The 24,872-nt window shown below is 40.9% G+C and overlaps 1 protein-coding gene across 2 annotated transcripts in view; it reads right to left on the bottom strand.

The window, feature by feature from the left end:
- Window positions 1-3,933: 3,933 nt before the first annotated feature.
- Window positions 3,934-24,872, bottom strand: part of PI4K2B (phosphatidylinositol 4-kinase type 2 beta) — a 176,225-nt gene continuing 155,286 nt past the window's right edge. For both annotated transcript variants that reach the window (XM_053704084.1, XM_053704083.1), the window contains exons 9-10: window positions 19,351-19,410; window positions 3,934-4,578 (exon numbers count right to left, since the gene is read on the bottom strand). In XM_053704084.1, the coding sequence (XP_053560059.1) occupies window positions 4,405-4,578; window positions 19,351-19,410 (234 nt within the window). In that variant the 3' untranslated portion in view covers window positions 3,934-4,404. The remainder of the gene's footprint in view (window positions 4,579-19,350; window positions 19,411-24,872) is intronic.

Here is a 24,872-nt window from a genome sequence, read left to right on the forward strand (position 1 = left end):
GATTAGTATTATACACAAGCAGGCTTGGAAAAACACTTTATCCAATAATAACAGAATTTATGTTTACCTGATAAATTTCTTTCTCCTACGGTGTGTCCAGTCCACGGCTTCATCCTTACTTGTGGGATATTCTCATTCCCTACAGGAAATGGCAAAGAGAGCACAACAGCAGAGCTGTCCATATAGCTCCCCCTCTAGCTCCGCCCCCCAGTCATTCGACCGACGATCAGGAGAAAAAGGAGAACCATAGGGTGCAGTGGTGACTGTAGTGTACAAAAACAAAAATTTTAAACCTGACTAAAAGCCAGGGCGGGCCGTGGACCGGACACACCGTAGGAGAAAGAAATTTATCAGGTAAACATAAATTCTGTTTTCTCCTACATTGGTGTGTCCGGTCCACGGCTTCATCCTTACTTGTGGGAACCAATACCAAAGCTTTAGGACACGGATGAAGGGAGGGAGCAAGTCAGGGAACCTAAACGGAAGGCACCACTGCTTGTAAAACCTTTCTCCCAAAAATAGCCTCCGAAGAAGCATAAGTATCGAATTTGTAAAATTTGGCAAAAGTATGCAGAGAAGACCATGTCGCTGCCTTACAGATCTGTTCAACAGAAGCCTCGTTCTTGAAGGCCCATGTGGAAGCCACAGCTCTAGTAGAATGAGCAGTAATTTGTTCAGGAGGCTGCCGTCCAGCAGTCTCATAAGCCAATCGGATGATGCTTTTTAACCAGAAGGAAAGAGAGGTAGCAGTAGCTTTCTGACCTCTCCTCTTACCAGAATAGACGACAAACAATGAAGATGTCTGTCTGAAATCTTTTGTTGCTTCTAAATAGAATTTTAAAGCACGAACCACATCTAGATTGTGTAACAAGCGTTCCTTTTTTAGAAACTGGATTAGGACACAGAGAAGGAACAACTATCTCCTGGTTAATATTCCTATTGGAAACCACTTTTGGAAGAAAACCAGGTTTGGTACGAAAAACAACCTTATCTGTATAGAACACCAGATAGGGTGAATTACACTGCAAAGCAGACAATTCAGAAACTCTTCTAGCAGAAGAAATAGCAACCAAAAACAAAACTTTCCAAGATAGTAACTTAATATCTATGGAATGTAAAGGTTCAAACGGAACCCCTTGAAGAACTGAAAGAACTAGATTTAGACTCCATGGAGGAGTCACAGGTCTGTAGACAGGCTTGATTCTGACCAACGCCTGTACGAACGCCTGAACATCTGGCACAGCTGCCAGACGTTTGTGTAACAAGACAGAGCAGATATCTGTCCCTTTAAAGAACTAGCTGACAGACCTTTCTCCAAACCTTCTTGGAGAAAGGAAAGAATCCATGGAATTCTAATTTTACTCCATGAGTAACCCTTGGATTCGCACCAATAGAGATATTTCTGCCATATCTTATGGTAAATTCTCCTGGTTACAGGCTTTCTAGACTGAACCAGAGTTTCTATAACTGATTCCGAAAACCCACGCTTAGATAGAATCAAGCGTTCAATCTCCAAGCAGTCAACTGCAGAGAAACTAGGTTCGAATGGGCCTTGCACTAGAAGATCCTGTCTCAATGGTAGCTTCCATGGTGGAACCGATGACATATTCACCAGGTCTGCATACCAAGTCCTGCGTGGCCATGCAGGAGCTATTAGAATCACCGAAGCCTTCTCCTGTTTGATCCTGGCTACTAGCCTGGGGAGTAGAGGAAACGGTGGAAAGACATACGCTAGAGTGAATGACCAAGGCGCCACCAATGCATCCACCAATGTCGCCTTGGGATCCCTGGACCTGGACCCGTAGCGTGGAACCTTTGAGTTCTGACGAGACGCCATCAGATCCAGATCTGGAATGCCCCATAGTTGAGTTAACTGGGCAAAGACCTCCGGGTGAAGTTCCCACTCCACCGGATGGAAAGTCTGACGACTCAAAGAATCCGCCTCCCAGTTGTCTACTCCTGGGATGTGAATTGCAGATAGATGGCAGGAGTGATCCTCCGCCCATTTGATGATCTTGGATACTTCTCTCATCGCCAGGGAACTCTTCGTTCCTCCCTGATGATTGATTTATGCTACAGTCATATTGTCCGACTGAAATCTTATGAACTTGGCCTTCGCTAGTTGAGGCCAAGCCAGGAGCGTATTGAATATCGCTCTTAGTTCCAAAATGTTTATCGGGAGAAGAGATTCTTCCCGAGACCATAGACCCTGAGCTTTCAGGGAGTCCCACACCGCGCCCCAGCCTAGGAGACTGGCGTCGGTCGTGACAATGATCCACTCTGGTCTGCGGAAACTCATTCCCTGCGACAGGTGATCCTGAGTCAACCACCAGAGAAGCGAGTCTCTGGTTTCCTGGTCCATCTGTATCTGGGGAGACAAGTCTGCATAATCCCCATTCCATTGCTTGAGCATGCACAATTGCAGTGGTCTTAGATGAATTCTGGCAAATGGGACAATGTCCATTGCCGCCACCATTAGACCTATAACCTCCATGCACTGAGCCACAGACGGCTGAGCAATGGCATGAAGAACTCGACAGGCTTTTGAGAGTTTTGACTTCCTGACCTCCGTCAGAAAGATTTTAATTTCTGCCGAATCTATTATTGTTCCCAGGAAGGGAACCCTTGTGACCGGGGACAGAGAACTTTTTTCTACGTTCACCTTCCACCCGTGAGACCTTAGAAAGGCTAGAACAATGTCCGTATGAGCCACATACTCTTTACCATCCCCGTGGAGATGCTACTTGTACAGAACGGCAAAGAGAATGACTGGGGGGCGGAGCTAGAGGGGGAGCTATATGGACAGCTCTGCTGTTGTGCTCTCTTTGCCATTTCCTGTAGGGAATGAGAATATCCCACAAGTAAGGATGAAGCCGTGGACCGGACACACCAATGTAGGAGAAAAATAAAATTTGCAATAAATGATACTGTGCCTTTAAGATAATAAAAGCGCACACAATTTTACAAAACGGTGAAAAATGAACCAAATCTCTTGAAATTTTTACAGTAAGTGCCTAATGCTTCTATTGAGCCCACTTAAATAAGCCTCTAGTTCTATACTAAGTTTCAGAACATGGCTTACCCGTCCCACATGGGGAATCTTGTCAGTCTTCTAGCATTATCTTGTCTTGACTAGAAAAAAAGATGACTGAAACATACCTCAAAGCAGTTAAGCCTGCAAACTGTTCCCCCCAAAAGAAGTTTTCTGGTACTCCTCAGTCCTGTGTGGGAACAGCAATGGATTTTAGTTACAACATGCTAAAATCATTTTCCTCTCAGCAGAATTCTTCATCATATTTCTGCCAGAGAGTAAATAGCACAAACCGGTACTATTTAAAAATAACAAACTTTTGATTGAAGATATAAAAACTACAAATCTAACACCACATTCACTTTACCCTCCCGTGAAGATGCTACTTGTTAGAGCGGCAAAGAGAATGACTGGGGGGCGGAGCCAGAGGGGGAGCTATATGGACAGCTCTGCTGTGTGCTCTCTTTGCCACTTCCTGTAGGGAATGAGAATATCCCACAAGTAAGGATGAATCCGTGGACTGGATACACCTTGCAAGAGAAATGGGGACACAGACTATTTATGGAAGTCCTAGAATTGACCGGATTTTTATCCATGAGACATACAGGTTTTACAACCACTTTATAAGCAATTTTTAAAAATATATTTAGGCCCCCATTTTCTAGACTGTACATTTCAAGGACTATCACAATGACAGAGTAAAGAACATTCAGCATGTCTTCCTTAAAATGTAGAGGCTAACAACGTGATACAATGCCATTCAGACACACTAACCAATTAATTATACTTTTCGGCATGAACCATTAATAAAGTAAAGTGTGTGCAGTTATAGATAAAACAAAAAAACTCTTTCAACATTGGATAAAGTTGCACATAGATTGAAAAAAAAAATCCAGTCAGAATTTTGGAAATCTATAAAAGCATTTATTTTTCACACTGACAAAACTGGGCACTTTCAGAAATGGCAAACAGTATGTGATTAGGTTTCCTTTTTAGTTTTTTTTTCTTTCCTTTTTCTCTTTTAATACAAAAACAGTAACATTACAGTATAAATAATTCAGTATTCATTTCAAAATTGTATTTAAGATTTAAACAGCATATACAAACCTTTAAACACCACATTTTCCCTTTGAATATTAGAATTCAAAAATAAGTTTAATTTGTATAAAAATACAGTACAGCCAATGCAGTCCTTCAGCAATCCCTGACAGAACAAGTTTACAATATTTGGACATGACTGCAAACTGGATTACATTCAGAATACTACTTTATATGACATATTAGAGGTTTTGGCAGTTGGTAATGCGTTACAGAAGTTTTCACCTTATTGCAGTTCTTGTGCAAATAGCAGCTTGATGGATTGAAGACCAACATTACCATGAGGAGAAAAACGGTTTTCTGCAGTGAAAAGTCTGTGTAAATGCATTACTCAGATGAACAATTCTCCCTTGACTTCCACTGCGGCTTCGTTCGACCACTACCCGAGGCATCTGTACAAGTTGAATGGGGGGTTTTTCATCCTTTAATGCCTGTGTCAAATTTAATATCTAAAACAAAGAAAAAAAAGTAAATTCTTTCTTCCTGTATTTTGATAAATGCCAACATAAAAACAAAGTAAATATGCAGAAGGGGAGACAGACTCCTGGCATACGCTTTGTGTGTGCATGCGCAGTTTGGGAAGTATATTAATTTTTTGGATGCACAAATTCAAATGCATTAGATAATTTTAAATACTTGACATTCAAAATATACCCTCAGAAGAATTCCTATGAGGGAGTAATGAGAACAAAAATGATTTGCTCCAAGGAAGATGTTAAGACTAAAACAGATTATGTTACCAATGTTTGAAAGAAAGGAGGTTATGATGACAAAGTTCTGACTAAGGCCCATTAAATGGTTAAGGAGTTACCTAGGATAGATCTTTAGAACTGCAACAACTAATCGTCATAATCGATAATGAAAATAGTTGTCAACGAATCTCAATCGATTAGTTGGTTTGCAATTAGTTGGTCTGTACACAACTCCAGCAGCTTAACTCTGATGAACTCCTGCACTTGGTATTGTGTTTTATGGTTATGCCCTTAGCCTAAAGGACGTCTACAGAAGTTTACTTTTCACTTTTTCAGGACAGTATAAGTTTCCAACTATTCCTGGCTTATGTGCAACCCAGATAGAATAGTCCATCATTTGGATTGTTTATATTAAATCAGGTGATTTGGGACTATGCTTTGCATTATATAGTGCTGAGCTTGTTATTTACACCTAGCCCCTAGATTGGAGTTATTTTAATTGATGTGCACTATTATCTGTTTGCACTATGATTAGCGGATTGCGTGCTATTGCCGATTATATGTACTGTATAAATAAATGTCTAAGGCTTTGTCCTATTATTATATATTTCTTAACGCTTTTTTTTTTTTTTTTATAAAAATTGTGATATGTACCAGATTCAACCTTTATAAGAATATATCGGTTATTTTTAGAGCAAACTAGATATTTTCCCATAACCTTTATAGCTGGTTATTTACCATTATAGATATTCAAGATATTTTTTATTTTAGAATTAAGTCAAGGGTTACTTTATTGAGAGGCCCCTTTCCAAGGTGGAAAACACTTTGCATTGGTGAAGAGCTAACACAGATAAATATCCCACTTTGGCGAAATTGGCAAAACCCTACTTATGCATCTCAAGCACCTCAACACCATCTGAGTGCCTCTTCTCTGCTGCAGGAAATATAGCTGCAAACAGAGAACCAGCCTTAGCCAGGAACATGTCGAGATTTTTGCATTTCAATGCAAAGTTTCTGAAAGAGTGAATAACAGAATGTTAAAAACAGTGATAGTCTACCTGTTTCTAGTTCTAACTCTTTTCAAACAGTTTGCGGTTTTGTTTTACTTAATTATAAAACTGTGCTCTGCTGCTTAAAATTGGAAAAACAGTTGTGTTAATGTAAAGTTTTAGTCTAAAGTTTATATTTCTAAAACTCAGTATGTGGATTTTATTTAAAATGTAAGAAACTATTATTGATTATTTTTTATCCGATTAATCGAAAAAATAATCGGCTGATTAATCGATTATGAAAATAATCATTAGTTGCAGCCCTAGATCTTTAAGTGATAGACCTACAAATAAATACAGAGATAGATTGGCTTTTGTAACTAGATATAGTTTAGAGTATAACAAGGAATGTAATATAATTAGAGAATCATTGCCAATTTATTTTTGGACAATGATCTAAAAAACAGAATTGAGGATGGCTATAGTATCCCCCCTTCTGGACACAAAACTACAGACACTCAGGTCTCACCCTCTTTCCTACTTATCAAAATGTGAAAAATATGGTTGAGAAGGAAAAAAGTGCAGACATAAAATATGCAGAACTTGTAACTATTATTTAAAAAAAGTAAACAATTGTTTTATTAAATTGTAATACTACTCAGTTTATTTGTTAACTTGTTTAGGATGTTCCAGACAGTATGTATGACCAAAAGACTAAGATTGTGTATTGCAACAGGTCAGATCTATTAACGATCCAGAATCATAAATGCCTATAGCTAGGCATTTTCACGAGCATCATGAGTCGGATACTATCGTACTTACGGTTCAAGGAATAGATCACCTACCAGCTCTTAGAAGGGGACAATAGGAAAGCAAAATTAAGCCAAAAGGGAAATATACTGGATTTTTTATTTTCAATCCAGTATTCCTAACAGAGTAAATGTCCAATCAGATGTGGATCTTTTTCTATAAAGAAGTCCAGTCTTATTAATTTTAGAATCTGTTAGAAAATTGTACCGGGCAAAAATAATTTCTATGTTTGGTGCTGGTTGATTGAAATGATGGGTTTTTTATGTTGTTCCTTATTACTTTGTATTTGTAGGAAATTATGTATAAATTCTTAGCAATTATTGCAGCCATCTCTATAAATGTTGCATACAAGATCATATAGATCGACACTCCAGAGGGCAGTGATCAAGTGCGCACAAAGCGCATCTGCCAGGACTCCACTACTGCATATTTGTATATATTGTTTTTATCCCTGATTACAAGTTATCCAGTGTTTTCAATGGAAGAATAAAAGTGATCATTTTATTCATCTCCTGAAACGGATTGTATTTTGAGACGCATTGGAGGTGCGCTTACATGTTTGTGCATTATCACTTTGTTGGCGTGATAGGCGGACCGCTGTTACCCAACACCCGATGATGCTCCACCCACTCTATTGTGCCTACACTGCAACTGCTGGGGGTATGAGCTAGTAAGCTATAATTGATCCTACATAGCTTTATCAAAGACCTTTGGAAATTCTATGGAATTACAAGCTTTATTGCTCAGCTTATTTTTCAGAACCCAAATCTCTTCTCACCAATCTTAAAGTGTCAGTAAACCTAAAATATAATGTTATATAATTCTGCACATAGTGCAGAATTATATAACATTATATTAGTGTTATCGTTCTAAAACCTTAGATTTCCTTTGAATTTTTTTAAAATATGTCAGTTTTTCAGACCCGCTCTCTGCTCTTCGGAGCGGGTCTGTTTATTACACAGCGCATAGGGCCAGCTGTATAGTAACAGCCTGGCCGCGCCATAACACTAAGTGCAGCTCGCTCCTGCTCAGTCTGACTATACAGCTGGCCCAATGCGCTATATAATAAAAACAGACCCGCTCAGAAGAGTACAGAGAGCGGGTCTGAAAAACTAACATATTTTTAAAAAAATTCAAAGGAAATCTAAGGTTTTATAACGATAGCACTAATATAATGTTATATAATTCTGCACTATGTGCAGAATTATATAACATTATTTTTTAGGTTTACTGTCCCTTTAAATAAAAGCAGAAGCACTAACCTGTGCATAAATTTAGTATATTATTAGCCGGACCTCACACAGACCTGGTACGTAACATCTACTCCTTTTCCGTCACCAGCAATACTACCTGGATCCCAACCCAGCACAAAGTAAATCAAGGGTGCCTGACACTAACTCACTAACACATTCTTCAGAGCAGTTGTTTCAGACAGGTGGTTAACACGCCCTATATACATGTAGAGGGAACTCCGTCATCTGATGGTAGTTTTATAGTGAGGGGGTGGAGTAAGAATAAATTAAAAGTCCTTTTTTTGTAGCTTTTGTATTTAAAATAAAAATTACACACATTTTAGAATCAGATCATTTAAGACCATTATTTTTAGTGTGTGGGGTTCTTCCAGTGTTTCTGGTCTTTTGGGTCAGTTCAGTGATGTCTGGCTACTCAGTATTCTTATGGTATGTGCTACTCCGATCTTCCATTGTGTAAGATGTTACATTTTAAGGAAAGCTAACTAAAACAAATAAAACACTGATTACATTGCGGTGCCTTGATTACTCATACTATTTCACAATAAGGCAAGTATATAAAAATACTATTTCTAAAAAAATTATTTTGATATTAAGAATCTTAAAGACATTTTGAATTATATGCTATTTTTCCATCCTCATCTGTGATTGCAAGACAGCCAAAGCAGAGGGCTGTGACTAAAGGGACCTAAAAATCAAAATTTCATGCCTCGGACAGACTTTGCAATTTACTTTTGTTCTTTTAGTATCCTTTGTTGAAAAGCATAATTAGAAAGGCTCGGAAAAAGCAAAGCCAGCTAGTGATTGGTGGAAGCACACATATACCTCTTGTCATTGGCTCACTTATGTTTAGCTAGATCCCAGTAGCATATTGCTGCTCTACAGCTGACTAACGGCTAGATTTGGAGTTTTGTCGGTAACGACCCGAAAAACTAACGCCGGCTTTTTTCTGGCCGCACCATAAAAATAACTCTGGTATTGAGAGTCCACATAAAGGCTGCGTTAGGCTCCAAAAAAGGAGCGTAGAGCATTTTTAACGCAGCTTCAACTCTCGATACCAGAGTTGCTTACGCAAGCGGCCAGCCTCAAAAACGTGCTCGTGCACGATTCTCCCATAGGAAACAATGGGGCTGTTTGAGCTGAAAAAAAAAACCTAACACCTGCAAAAAAACAGCGTTCAGCTCCTAACGCAGCCCCATTGTTTGCTATGCGGAAACACTTCCTACGTCTGCACCTAACACCCTAACATGTACCCCAAGTCTAAAAACCCCTAACCTTACACTTAACCCCTAATCTGCCGCCCCCGCTATCGCTGACCCCTGCATATTATTATTAACCCCTAATCTGACGCTCCATAAACCGCAGCTACTTACATTATCCCTATGTACCCCTAATCTGCTGCCCTAACATCGCCGACCCCTATATTATATTTATTAACCCCTAATCTGCCCCCCACAACGTCGCCTCCACCTGCCTACACTTATTAACCCCTAATCTGCCGACCGGACCTGAGCGCTACTATAATAAAGTTATTAACCCCTAATCCGACTCACTAACCCTATAATAAATAGTATTAACTCCTAATCTGCCCTCCCTAACATCGCCGACACCTAACTTCAATTATTAACCCCTAATCTGCCGACTGGAGCTCAACGCTATTCTAATAAATGTATTAACCCCTAAAGCTAAGTCTAACCCTAACCCTAACACTAACACCCCCCCCCTAAGTTAAATATAATTTACATCTAACGAAATTAATTAATTATCTCTTATTAAATAAATTATTCCTATTTAAAGCTAAATACTTACCTGTAAAATAAATCCTAATATAGCTACAATATAAATTATAATTATATTATAGCTATTTTAGGATTAATATTTATTTGACAGGCAACTTTGTAATTATTTTAACCAGGTACAATAGCTATTAAATAGTTAAGAACTATTTAACAGCTACCTAGTTAAAATAATTACTAAATTACCTGTAAAATAAATCCTAACCTAAGTTACAATTAAACCTAACACTATACTATCATTAAATTAATTAAATACAATTCCTACAAATAACTACAATGAAATAAACTAGCTAAAGTACAAAAAATAAAAAAATATTTACAAACATAAGAAAAATATTACAACAATTTTAAACTAATTACACCTACTCTAAGCCCCCTAATAAAATAACAAAGACCCCCAAAATAAAAAATGCCCTACCCTATTCTAAATTACTACAGTTCAAAGCTCTTTTACCTTACCAGCCCTGAACAGGGCCCTTTGAGGGGCATGCCCCAAGAAGTTCAGCTCTTTTGCCTGTAAAAAAACCCATACAATACCCCCCCCCCAACATTACAACCCACCACCCACATACCCCTAATCTAACCCAAACCCCCCTTAAATAAACCTAACACTAAGCCCCTGAAGATCTTCCTACCTTATCTTCACCATACCAGGTTCACCAATCCGTCCTGAAGAGCTCCTCCGATGTCCTGATCCAAGCCCAAGCGGGGGGCTGAAGAGGTCCATGATCCGGCTGAAGTCTTCATCCAAGCGGGAGCTGAAGAGGTCCATGATCCGGATGAAGTCTTCTATCAACGGCATCTTCAATCTTCTTTCTTCCGGATCCATCTTGCAGACCTCCGACGCGGAACATCCTCTTCTCCCGACGCCTACTAGCCGAATGACGGTTCCTTTAAGGGACGTCATGCAAGATGGCGTCCCTCGAATTCAGATTGGCTGATAGGATTCTATCAGCCAATCGGAATTAAGGTAGGAATATTCTGATTGGCTGATGGAATCAGCCAATCAGAATAAAGTTCAATCCGATTGGCTGATCCAATCAGCCAATCAGATTGAGCTCGCATTCTATTGGCTGTTCCGATCAGCCAATAGAATGCGAGCTTGATTCTGATTGGCTGATTCCATCAGCCAATCAGAATATTCCTACCTTAATTCCGATTGGCTGATAGAATCCTATCAGCCAATTGGAATTCGAGGGACGCCATCTTGGATGACGTCCCTTAAAGGAACCGTCATTCGGCTAGTAGGCGTCGGGAGAAGAGGATGTTCCGCGTCGGAGGTCTGCAAGATGGATCCGGAAGAAAGAAGATTGAAGATGCCGTTGATAGAAGACTTCATCCGGATCATGGACCTCTTCAGCTCCCGCTTGGATGAAGACTTCAGCCGGATCATGGACCTCTTCAGCCCCCCGCTTGGGCTTGGATCAGGACATCGGAGGAGCTCTTCAGGACGGATCGGTGAACCTGGTATGGTGAAGATAAGGTAGGAAGATCTTCAGGGGCTTAGTGTTAGGTTTATTTAAGGGGGGTTTGGGTTAGATTAGGGGTATGTGGGTGGTGGGTTGTAATGTTGGGGGGGGTATTGTATGTTTTTTTTTACAGGCAAAAGAGCTGAACTTTTTGGGGCATGCCTGTTCAGGGCTGGTAAGGTAAAAGAGCTTTGAACTGTAGTAATTTAGAATAGGGTAGGGCATTTTTTATTTTGGGGGTCTTTGTTATTTTATTAGGGGGCTTAGAGTAGGTGTAATTAGTTTAAAATTGTTGTAATATTTTTCTTATGTTTGTAAATATTTTTTTATTTTTTGTACTTTAGTTAGTTTATTTCATTGTAGTTATTTGTAGGAATTGTATTTAATTTATTTATTGATAGTGTAGTGTTAGGTTAATTGTAGGTAGTTTATTTAATTAATTTATTGATAGTGTAGTGTTAGGTTTAATTGTAACTTAGGTTAGGATTTATTTTACAGGTAATTTTGTAATTATTTTAACTATTTTAGCTATTAAATAGTTCTTAACTATTTAATAGCTATTGTACCTGGTTAAAATAAATGCAAAGTTACCTGTAAAATAAATATAAATCCTAAAATAGCTATAATATAATTATAATTTATATTGTAGCTATATTAGGATTTATTTTACAGGTAAGTATTTATCTTTAAATAGGAATAATTTATTTAATAAGAGTTAATTAATTTCGTAAGATTAAAAACAGAATTTATGCTTACCTGATAAATTACTTTCTCCAACGGTGTGTCCGGTCCACGGCGTCATCCTTACTTGTAGGATATTCTCTTCCCCAACAGGAAATGGCAAAGAGCCCAGCAAAGCTGGTCACATGATCCCTCCTAGGCTCCGCCTACCCCAGTCATTCGACCGACGTACAGGAGAAAATATGCATAGGAGAAACCATATGATACCGCGGTGACTGTAGTTAGAGAAAATAATTCATCAGACCTGATTAAAAAAACCAGGGCGGGCCATGGACCGGACACACCGTTGGAGAAAGTAATTTATCAGGTAAGCATAAATTCTGTTTTCTCCAACATAGGTGTGTCCGGTCCACGGCGTCATCCTTACTTGTGGGAACCAATACCAAAGCTTTAGGACACGGATGAAGGGAGGGAGCAAATCAGGTCACCTAAATGGAAGGCACCACGGCTTGCAAAACCTTTCTCCCAAAAATAGCCTCTGAAGAAGCAAAAGTATCAAATTTGTAAAATTTGGCAAAAGTGTGCAGTGAAGACCAAGTCGCTGCCTTACATATCTGGTCAACAGAAGCCTCGTTCTTGAAGGCCCATGTGGAAGCCACAGCCCTAGTGGAATGAGCTGTGATTCTTTTAGGAGGCTGCCGTCCGGCAGTCTCATAAGCCAATCGGATAATGCTTTTAAGCCAAAAAGAAAGAGAGGTAGAAGTTGCCTTTTGACCTCTCCTTTTACCAGAATAAACAACAAACAAAGATGATGTTTGTCTGAAATCTTTAGTGGCCTCCAAATAGAATTTTAGAGCACGGACTACGTCCAAATTGTGTAACAAACGTTCCTTCTTTGAAACTGGATTCGGACACAAAGAAGGTACAACTATCTCCTGGTTAATATTCTTGTTGGAAACAACTTTCGGAAGAAAACCAGGCTTAGTACGCAAAACCACCTTATCTGCATGGAACACCAGATAGGGCGGAGAACACTGCAGAGCAGATAACTCAGAAACTCTTCTAGCAGAAGAAATTGCAACCAAAAACAAAACTTTCCAAGATAACTTAATATCTACGGAATGTAAGGGTTCAAACGGAACCCCTTGAAGAACTGAAAGAACTAGATTAAGACTCCAGGGAGGAGTCAAAGGTCTGTAAACAGGCTTGATTCTAACCAGAGCCTGAACAAACGCTTGAACGTCTGGCACAGCTGCCAGCCTTTTGTGAAGTAAAACAGATAACGCAGAGATCTGTCCCTTCAGAGAACTTGCAGATAATCCTTTCTCCAAACCTTCTTGTAGAAAGGATAGAATCTTAGGAATTTTGATCTTGTTCCAGGGGAATCCTTTAGATTCACACCAACATATATATTTTTTCCATATCTTATGGTAAATTTTTCTAGTTACAGGCTTTCTAGCCTGAATCAGAGTATCTATTACAGAATCTGAAAACCCACGCTTTGATAAAATCAAGCGTTCAATCTCCAAGCAGTCAGTTGGAGGGAAACCAGATTCGGATGTTCGAATGGACCTTGAACAAGAAGGTCCTGTCTCAAAGGTAGCTTCCATGGTGGAGCCGATGACATATTCACCAGGTCTGCATACCAAGTCCTGCGTGGCCACGCAAGAGCTATCAAGATCACCGAAGCCCTCTCCTGATTGATCCTGGCTACCAGCCTGGGAATGAGAGGAAACGGTGGGAATACATAAGCTAGGTTGAAGGTCCAAGGTGCTACTAGTGCATCTACTAGAGTCGCCTTGGGATCCCTGGATCTGGACCCGTAACAAGGAACCTTGAAGTTCTGACGAGAGGCCATCAGATCCATGTCTGGAATGCCCCATAATCGAGTTATTTGGGCAAAGATTTCCGGATGGAGTTCCCACTCCCCCGGATGGAATGTCTGACGACTCAGAAAATCCGCTTCCCAATTTTCCACTCCTGGGATGTGGATTGCAGACAAGTGGCAGGAGTGATCCTCCGCCCATTGAATTATCTTGGTCACTTCCTCCATCGCCAGGGAACTCCTTGTTCCCCCCTGATGGTTGATATATGCAACTGTCGTCATGTTGTCTGATTGAAACCTTATGAATTTGGCCTTTGCTAGATGAGGCCAAGCTTTGAGAGCATTGAATATCGCTCTCAGTTCCAGAATGTTTATCGGGAGAAGAGATTCTTCCCGAGACCATAGACCCTGAGCTTTCAGGGGTTCCCAGACCGCGCCCCAGCCCACCAGACTGGCGTCGGTCGTGACAATGACCCACTCTGGTCTGCGGAAGCTCATTCCCTGTGACAGGTTGTCCAGGATCAGCCACCAACGGAGTGAATCTCTGGTCCTTTGATCTACTTAAATCGTCGGAGACAAGTCTGTATAATCCCCATTCCACTGTCTGAGCATGCACAGTTGTAATGGTCTTAGATGAATTCGTGCAAAAGGAACTATGTCCATTGCTGCAACCATCAATCATATTACTTCCATGCACTGCGCTATGGAAGGACGAAGAACAGAATGAAGTACTTGACAAGAACTTAGAAGTTTTGATTTTCTGACCTCTGTCAGAAAAATCCTCATTTCTAAGGAGTCTATTATTGTTCCCAAGAAGGGAACTCTTGTTGACGGGGAAAGAGAACTTTTTTCTATGTTCACTTTCCATCCGTGAGATCTGAGAAAGGCTAGGACGATGTCCGTATGAGCCTTTGCTTTTGACAGAGACGACGCTTGAATCAGGATGTCGTCCAAGTACGGTACTACTGCGATGCCCCTTGGTCTTAGAACCGCTAGAAGGGACCCTAGTACCTTTGTGAAAATTCTCGGAGCAGTGGCTAATCCGAATGGAAGTGCCACAAACTGGTAATGCTTGTCCAGAAAAGCGAACCTTAGGAACTGATGATGTTCCTTGTGGATAGGAATATGTAGATACGCATCCTTTAAATCCACCGTGGTCATAAATTGACCTTCCTGGATGGTAGGAAGGATCGTTCGAATGGTTTCCATTTTGAACGATGGAACCCTGAGAAATTTGTTTAGGATCTTGAGATCTAAAATTGGTCTGAATGTTCCCTCTTTTTTGGGAACTATGAACAGGTTGGAGTAAAACCCCACCCCTTGTTCTCCTATTGGAACTGGATGAATTACTCCCATCTTTAACAGGTCTTCTACACAATGTAAGAATGCCTGTCTTTTTATTTGGTTTGAAGATAATGAGACCTGTGGAACCTTCCCCTTGGGGGTAGTTCCTTGAATTCCAGGAGATAACCTTGAGAAACTATTTCTAGTGCCCAAGGATCCTGAACATCTCTTGCCCAGGCCTGAGCAAAGAGAGAAAGTCTGCCCCCCACCAGATCCGGTCCCGGATCGGGGGCCATCCCTTCATGCTGTTTTGGTAGCAGTGGCAGGCTTCTTGGCCTGCTTACCCTTGTTCCAGCCTTGCATCGGTCTCCAGGCTGGTTTGGGTTGAGAAGTATTACCCTCTTGCTTAGAGGATGTAGAAGTAGAGGCTGGTCCGTTTCTGCGAAAGGGACGAAAATTAGGCTTATTTCTAGCCTTAAAAGACCTATCCTGAGGAAGGGCGTGGCCCTTTCCCCCGGTGATGTCTGAAATAATCTCTTTCAAATCAGGACCAAACAGTGTTTTACCCTTGAAAGGGATGTTAAGCAATTTTGTCTTGGAAGACACATCCGCTGACCAAGACTTTAGCCAAAGCGCTCTGCGCGCCACGATAGCAAACCCTGAATTTTTCGCCGCTAATCTAGCTAATTGCAAAGCGGCATCTAGAATAAAAGAGTTAGCCAATTTAAGTGCTTGAACTCTGTCCATAACCTCCTCATACGAAGATTCTTTATTGAGCGACTTTTCTAGTTCTTCGAACCAGAAACACGCCGCCGTAGTGACAGGAACAATGCATGAAATTGGTTGTAGAAGGTAACCTTGCTGAACAAACATCTTTTTAAGCAAACCCTCTAATTTTTTATCCATAGGATCTTTGAAAGCACAACTATCTTCTATGGGAATAGTAGTGCGTTTGTTTAGAGTAGAGACCGCCCCCTCGACCTTAGGGACTGTCTGCCTTAAGTCCTTTCTGGGGTCGACTATAGGAAATAATTTCTTAAATATAGGGGGAGGAACAAAAGGTATGCCGGGCCTTTCCCATTCCTTATTTACTATGTCCGCCACCCGCTTGGGTATAGGAAAAACATCGGGGGGCACCGGAACCTCTAGGAACTTGTCCATCTTACATAATTTCTCTGGAATGACCAAATTGTCACAATCATCCAGAGTAGATAATACCTCCTTAAGCAGTGTGCGGAGATGTTCTAATTTAAATTTAAATGTTACAACATCAGGTTCAGCTTGTTGAGAAATTTTTCCTGAATCTGAAATTTCTCCCTCAGACAAAACCTCCCTCCTGGCCCCTTCAGACTGGTGTGAGGGTATGTCAGAAACGTTATCAGCGTCCTCTTGCTCTTCAGTGTTTAAAACAGAGCAATCGCGCTTTCTCTGATAAGTAGGCATTTTAGATAAAATATTTGCAATAGAATTATCCATAACAGCCGTTAATTGTTGCATGGTAATAAGTATTGGCGCACTAGATGTACTAGGGGCCTCTTGTGTGGGCAAAACTGGTGTAGACACAGAAGGGGATGATGCAGTACCATGCTTACTCCCTTCATCTGAAGAATCATCTTGGGCACTATTATTATCTGTGGCATCATTGTCCCTACTTTGTTTGGACACTATGTCACAATTATCACATATATTTAAATGGGGAGACACATTGGCTTTCATACATATAGAACATCGCTTATCTGATGGTTCAGACATGTTAAACAGGCTTAAACTTGTCAACAAAGCACAAAAAACGTTTTAAAATAAAACCGTTACTGTCACTTTAAATTTTAAACAGAACACACTTTATTACTGAATATGCGAAAAAGCATGAAGCAATTGTTCAAAATTCACCAAAATTTCACCACAGTGTCTTAAAGCCTTAAAAGTATTGCACACCAAATTTGAAAGCTTTAACCCTTAAAATAACGGAACCGGAGCCGTTTTTACATTTAACCCCTATACAGTCCCAGGTATCTGCTTTGCTAAGACCCAACCAAGCCCAGAGGGGAATACGATACCAAATGACGCCTTCTATAAGCTTTTTCAGTGGTTCTTAGCTCCTCACACATGCATCTGCATGCCTTGCTTTCCAAAAACAACTGCGCATTAGTGGCGCGAAAATGAGGCTCTGCCTATGACTAGAGAAGGCCCCCATCTGAAAAAGGTGTCCAACACAGTGCCTGCCGTTTTTTTAACAACAATCCCCAAGATTATAATAACTATAAAGAGTTATAATCTGCCAAATATGCTTAGCAAAGTAATCGTTTTAGCCCAGAAAAATGTCTACCAGTTTTTTAAGCCCTTATAAAGCCCTTTATTCTTTTACTTAATCTAAGAAAATGGCTTACCGGTCCCCATAGGGAAAATGACAGCCTTCCAGCATTACAAAGTCTTGTTAGAAATGTGGCCAGTCATACCTCAGGCAGAAAAGTCTGCCAACTGCTTCCCCCAACTGAAGTTACTTCATCTCAACAGTCCTGTGTGGAAACAGCAATCGATTTTAGTAACGTTTGCTAAAATCATCTTCCTCTTACAAACAGAAATCTTCTTCTCTTTTCTGTTTCAGAGTAAATAGTACATACCAGCACTATTTTAAAATAACAAACACTTGATTTAAGAATAAAAACTACATTTAAACACCAAAAAACTCTTAGCCATCTCCGTGGAGATGTTGCCTGTGCAACGGCAAAGAGAATGACTGGGGTAGGCGGAGCCTAGGAGGGATCATGTGACCAGCTTTGCTGGGCTCTTTGCCATTTCCTGTTGGGGAAGAGAATATCCTACAAGTAAGGATGACGCCGTGGACCGGACACACCTATGTTGGAGAAATTATATTTAACTTAGGGGGGTGTTAGTGTTAGGGTTAGACTTAGCTTTAGGGGTTAATACATTTATTAGAATAGCGGTGAGCTCCGGTCGGCAGATTAGGGGTTAATAAGTGTAGCCAGGTGGAGGCGACGTTGTGGGGGGCAGATTAGGGGCACATAAGGATAACGTAGGTGGCGGCGCTTTGCGGTCGGCAGATTAGGGGTTAATTATTGTAGGTAGCTGGCTGCGACGTTGTGGGGGGCAGATTAGGGGTTAATAAATATAATATAGGGGTCGGCGGTGTTAGGGGCAGCAGATTAGGGGTACATAAGGATAACGTAGGTGGCGGCGCTTTGCGGTCGGCAGATTAGGGGTTAATAAGTGTAGGTAGGTGGAGGCGACGTTGTGGGGGGCAGGTTAGGGGTTAATAAATATAATACAGGGGTTGGCGGTGTTAGGGGCAGCAGATTAGGGGTACATAAGTATAACGTAGGTGGCGGTCGGCAGATTAGGGGTTAAAAAAATTTAATCAAGTGGCGGCGATGTGGGGGGACCTCGGTTTAGGGGTACATAGGTAGTTTATGGGTGTTAGTGTACTTTAGAGCACAGTAGTTAAGAGCTTTATAAACCGGCGTTAGCCCAGAAAGCTCTTAACTACTGACTTTTTTCCTGCGGCTGGAGTTTTGTCGTTAGATGTCTAACGCTCACTTCAGACACTACTAAATACCTGAGTTATAAAAATACCATTGAAAAGATAGGATACGCAATTGACGTAAGGGGATCTGCGGGATGTAAAAGTCGCGGCTGAAAAGTGAGCGTTAGACCCTATTTTGAGTGACTCCAAATACCGGAGGTAGCCTAAAACCAGCGTTAGGAGCCTCTAACGCTGGTTTTCACGGCTAACGCCAAACTCCAAATCTAGGCCTAAGTATTTAATGTGTTTGAAGGGACTAAATAAAAAGTTATATGCCAGGAAGAGTGAACTGGGAAAATACAACAGAAAAAAAAAAAGTAATACTGAAAATATATTGCAAAGCAAATATGCATTACTGCAAGATTCTGATATAAAATTAAATTATAACATATATACATCTCTGACTGGGAATGGCTCTCTGTACTGTAGAAGTAAAAGGTAAACATCTTTCTTCCAAGACCTCTACATTAAAAGGAGATAACACGTGGTACCTTTGTGCAAAACGCAGAACATTGTGCCTGTCAAGCTCCTTAAAGAAACCACACACACAAAAAAAAAAAATAATCTGTAGCTGAATTTTTTTTTTTTTTTAACAACATCAAGTTTTTTTTGTTTTTTTTAATCTCCTTTAATATTTAGCTACAGTGAATAAACCATTATTTCACCAGAAAAAAAAATATAAACTAAAATCTGAACCCGTTTGTACTTTAAGATCCGTTTCCATATATAGAATGAAAGTCATTTATAGGTGTAGCATTATTGGGTAATGCACCACAGAGCAGTAGGGGGCGATCAGTCAGGCAACACAGAAACCTACAGTGTGCCCTTATCGCTCATTGCCCACTGTGAAGTATAAAGTGAATGACAGACTAATGGTTGCTTACCTGTCCCCTCATCACTGACATTTGTTTCTCAAATGTAGCCTTGTCAAATCCTTTATCAGTCTAAATAGGTGAGAAAACAAAAACAGCAACCACATCTATTAGTTCACAAATGTAATTGTTTTTCTTAGCCATATATTATGGGGTTATAGTGATATAGTCAGTGTTTTCACAGTTCATGTAGTGCAGAAAACAAATGAGCCTCTCCAAGATCAAGCCTTATCGGCACAGCATCAATAATACATAGTAACATAGTAGATGAGGTTGAGAAAAAAAAAAAGAGAGAGAAAAAAAAAAAAGTCTAAAGTCCATCGAGTTCAGCCTACACAAATCTTAAACAATTTATACTTACCAGATAAATTCCTCTCCTTCCGGATAGGGAGAGTCCACCGCTTCATTCCTTACTATTGGGAAATACAACACCTGGCCACCAGGAGGAGGTAAAGACACCCCAGCCAAAGGCTTAAATATCCCTCCCACTTCCTCATTACCCCAGTCATTCTGCCGAGGGAACAAGGAAAAGTAGGAGAAACATTAGGGTATAAATGGTGCCAGAAGAATAAAATAAATAAAAGGGGACCGCCCATAGACCAGAAAAAACATGCGGGGGCCGTGGACTCTCCTTATCTTGAAGGAAAGGAATTTATCTGGTAAGCATAAATTTATGTTTCCACTCATAAGATAGGGAGAATCCACGGCTTCATTCCTTACTGTTGGTAAAACTATACCCAAGCTCCAAAGGACACTAAATGAATAACGGGAGGGAACAAAAAGGAAGAGGCGGACCCTATTCTGAGGGTACCACAGCCTGCAAAAACTTTTCTCTCGAAAGCTGCTTCAGAAGAAGCAAAAACATCAAACTTGTAAACTTTTGAAAAAGTATGTAAGGAGGAATAGGTAGCCGCCTTACAAATCTGATCCATAGAGGCCTCGTTCTTAAAGGCCCAAGAGGAAGCCACTGCTCTAGTGGAATGAGCCGGTATCCTCTCAGGAGGAGGATGTCCTGCTATAGACAACAAAGAGGAAGATTGTCTAAACTCCTTAGTAGCCTGAAGATAGAACTTCAAGGCGCGAACCACATCCAAATTGTGAAGTAAGCGTTCCTTCGATTAAGGATTATGACACAAGGAAGGAACCACAATCTCCTGATTGATGTTGCGATCTAACACAACCGTAGAAAGGAAACCCAATTTAAATACGTAAAACTGCCTTATCTGCATTGAAAAGAAAAAAAAAAAAAAAATCAGATAAGGAGGTTCACATTGCACGCAGAGTTTCTGAGATCTCTGCTTTGCAGAGGCAATGGCCAATAAAAAGATAACCTTCCAAGATAACAATTTAACGTCAACGGAATGCAAAGGCTCAAACGGAACCTGTTGCAACACCCGAAGAACAAGATTTAGGCTCCAAGGAGGAGCCCCAGATCTAAACACAGGTCTGATCCTAATCAGAGCCTTAAAAGGACTGCACGTCTGGAAGCTCAGCCAGTCTCTTGTGCAATAAAACAGACAGGGCCGAAATCTGTCCCCTCAGGGAACTAGCAGAAGGGCCCTTCTCCAGCCCATCCTGAAGAAAAGAAAATCCTGGCAACTTTAACTCTGTGCCAGGAAAAACCACACTCTTCACACCAGAATAAGTAGGTCCTCCACACCTTGTGGTAGATACGCCGAGTAACTGGTTTACAAGCTTGAATAAGAGTATCAATGACACTCTCAGAGAAACCTCTTGGCTAAGACTAAGCAATCAATCTCCATGCAGTCAGCCTCAGAGAATATAGATTTTGATGAACAAATGGACCTTGTTATCAGCAGGTCTCTGCGACAAGGTAACTTCCACGGAGGAGAAGAGGACATCCCACTAGATCCGAACCACGTCCATCGAGGCCACGATGGAGCAATCAGGATTATCGATTCCTGCTTGATGCGGGCCACCACTCGAGGAAGAAGCGGTAATGGAGGAAAAAGATATGAGTTTTAACTTTTAGGGCATTGATAGTGAATCTATTAGATCCGCTTGGGGATCCCTCGACCCGTACCTGGGTAGCTTGGTATTGAGACGTGACGCCATAAGATCTATCTCCAGCGTCCCTCACTTGCTGCATATCTCTGCAAACACCTCGGGATGGAGGGACAATTCCCCTGGATGGAAAGATTGCCTGCTGAGAAAATCCGCCTCCCAGTTGTCCAAACCCGGAATGTGGATTGCCGACAGTGAATAGCTGTGGGCCTCCGCCCACTCCAGAATTAAAGGAAGGATGGACCTTATCGTCTCCATCTTGAAGGAAAGGGACACAGAAATTTATTTAAGCACTTTAGGTCCAGAATTGGGCGGAAAGTTCCCTCCTTCTTTGGGACCACAAAAAGGTTTGAATAAAACCCCAAACCTTTTTTCTTCGAAAGGCAGACAACTTTTAAGGAGGATAGATCCCGAACGCACCCTAGAAAGGCATCCCTCTCTTCTGGTCTGGTAGACAGATTCAAGAGAAGGAATCTGCCACTTGGCGGATGAGATTTGAAGCCTCTCTTGTATCCCTGAGATACCACCTCCATGACCCACAGATCCTGTAAGTCCTTGAACCAGGCGTCTGAAAAGAGACAGTCTGCCCCCTACACAATCTGATCCCGGATCGGGGGCCGCCCCTTCATGCAGATTTGTTTTTGGCGGTCTTCTTATTATGCTTGGATTTATTCCAGGACTGAGCAGGCTTCCAAGTACTCCTGGGTTGCGAGGGCTTGGAGGAGGATTGTTGTCGTTAGAATTGGTCAGAACGAAAATTAGATGTTTGTCGTTCCTTAGACTTGTTCTTCTTATCTTGCGGTAGGAAGGCACCCTTGCCTCCGGTAACTAGAAATAATGGAGTCCAAGCCTGGACCAAATGAAATCTTTCCCTTGAAGGGAAGAGAAAGGAGTCTGGATTTAGAAGTCATATCCGCAGACCAAGACTTCAACCAGAACACCTGGCAGGCTAGGACTGCAAAGCCAGGGGCCTTTGCATTTAGGCGAATAATTTGCATGTTCGCATCACAGATAAAATTAGCAAATTCTCAGAGCTTTAATTCTGTCTTGAATATCCTTGAGGGGACACTCCACCTCAATGAGTTGCGGCAACTGCAGCCGCCGGCTGAAACAAAAATCCTGTATTTGAAACATCTTTCTTAGAAAGGTTTCCATTTTCTTATCCATTGGCTCTCTGAACAAAGAACTATCCTCAAGAGGTATAGTAGTACGTTTAGCAAGCGTAGAGATAGCACAATCCACCTTAGGAATGGAGCCCCACAAATCCAGTTGAGAGTCCGGGACCAGGAAAAAAACTTTTTAAAAAGTAGACTAGGGGGGTTAAGAGTCCTCCACAGGTAAGGTTATACCCACAGAAGGACATACATAACTCCCCCCCCCCCTTTTTATTATAGAAAACTGCACCTTTATACTCCCAATGGCTGGGGCACTCACCACCTGCTAGACCTAGACAGTTAACAGAGGAAACGCTCTCCTAAGGTTCAAGTCTTAGCCAGAATGGAGGAAATGAACATACACCACACCCGGTCACCTGGAGTACAAAACAGTACTTCCCTTGTTATTACAAGTACAGCAAGTAATAGGAGCTGTGCAACACTTTCAAAAACTAAAGTGAAACTTAAAAGTGAAACCTGTTTGTTCCAGCCATAAAACAGCCCAGGAAAAAAAAAAATCACAGATTAATTAACCCATCTGTTTATTAAACCCCCTTCAGAGGATATTAACCCTGGATCCTATCAAGGTATAAAGCAGCCACACTGTGACCCGGTTATAGCGTTTTAAGTGTAAAAATTGAAACAATCTTACCTCCAGGATCCATGCAGTGGAACAGAACACAGCCTCTCAAGTGCGATAGTCTTATAGCAGCGCTCCTGACATGGACTTGAGGGAGAGAAAGCAGGCAGCGAAACTCGTCAATGCTGATTGCTTAGGAGCTGTTAGCAGTAGTCTGGATGGTTTTGCAGAAGAAAAAAAAAATTCCCTGCTTCTCTAGACTAACTTTAATCAATACTCTCACTGAGAGGTTGACATGAATACTTAAAACTCCAGTCCATCTCGAAGGGCAGATACCCTTTTTCAGGACTCTCCGAATCTTCCGACACTTCTCTGCCACCTCCTAATGTGACGAAAAGCAAAGAATGACTGGGGTAACGAGGAAGTGGGTGGGATATTTAAGCCTTTGGCTGGGGTATCTTTGCCTCCTCCTGGTGGCCAGGTGTTGTATTTCCCAATAGTAAGGAATTAAGTCTTAGGAAGGAAATACTTTTGACCCATTTAACACAAGTAATATCCCTGAATTCTGTTTCTAGCCAGAAATGTATCAACCATTTTTTTTAAATGTATCCAAGGTACTGGCATTTACTACCCCCTTAGGTAATAAGTTCCACAATTTGATTGCTCTTACATTGAAAAAACCTTTACGATGCAGGAGATTAAATCTCCTTTCCTGTCACAAAAAAAAATCTTGGAATAAAAACAGAGCTTCTGCCATTTCTGTATATGGGCCTTGAATATATTTATATAAAGTAATAGTCACCTCTCAACCACCTTTTTTCTAGAGAAAACAGACACAGTTTGGCAAACCTTTCCTCGTAGCCTAAATTCTCCATTCTCCTTATTAGTGTTGTGGCCCTTCTCTGAACTTTTTCTAAGTCTGCATTGTCTTTTTTGAGATTGGTCCCAAGAACTGCACTCCATAGTCAATGTGAGGTCTTACCAGGGATTTATATAGTGACAGAATTATGCTTTCTCCCCTTGCATCAATGCCTCTTAATACATGCTAGTATCTTATTAACCTTAAAAGCCACTGCCCTGCATTGTGCGCCTATCTTCAGTTTGTTATCTATTACTACTCCCAAATCCCTTTCCTCCTCTGTTTGGCCAAGTCTTGACCAATTTACAGTAGATTGCCTGCTTATTTACTTCCAAAATGTAGAACCTTGCATTTTCCAGTATTAATTCTCATTTTCCATTTACCTGCCCATTTTTCACATTTTTGTAGATTCACTGGTAAAGTAAGTTCATCCTCCCCTGACCTTACACAACTTTGTATCATCTGCAAAAATGGAGATGTTAAAAAAAGTAGGAATGTAACACCTAGAAGCCGGCCCATTTTAGGTTCAGAACCCTGGCTAGCACATGATTATTGGTGGCTACAATTGGTCACTAATAAAGCTAAGCATTACATTCCTGGTTTTTAAATAAAGATAGCAAGAAAACAAAGAAAAATTAATAGGAGTAAATCAGAAAGTTGCTTAAAATTGCATGCTCTATCATTAAAAAAAAATGTGGGTTTAGTATCCCTTTAATAAAAATATTAAAAAGAACAGAGCCCAATACTGATCCCTGCGGGACTCCCGATTAGCTTTGTCCCATCTGAGTATGATCCGTTTACTACTACTCATTGCTCCCTGTCTTTTATCCATGAGCTACCATTATCAGCTATTCCCAGTCCATTAATGTTATACATTAAATCGCTCATGTGGCATTGTTTTAAACACCCTTCCAAA

This window comes from Bombina bombina, chromosome 2 (genome assembly GCF_027579735.1).
Source record: "Bombina bombina isolate aBomBom1 chromosome 2, aBomBom1.pri, whole genome shotgun sequence".
Taxonomy (NCBI): Eukaryota; Metazoa; Chordata; class Amphibia; order Anura; family Bombinatoridae; genus Bombina; species Bombina bombina.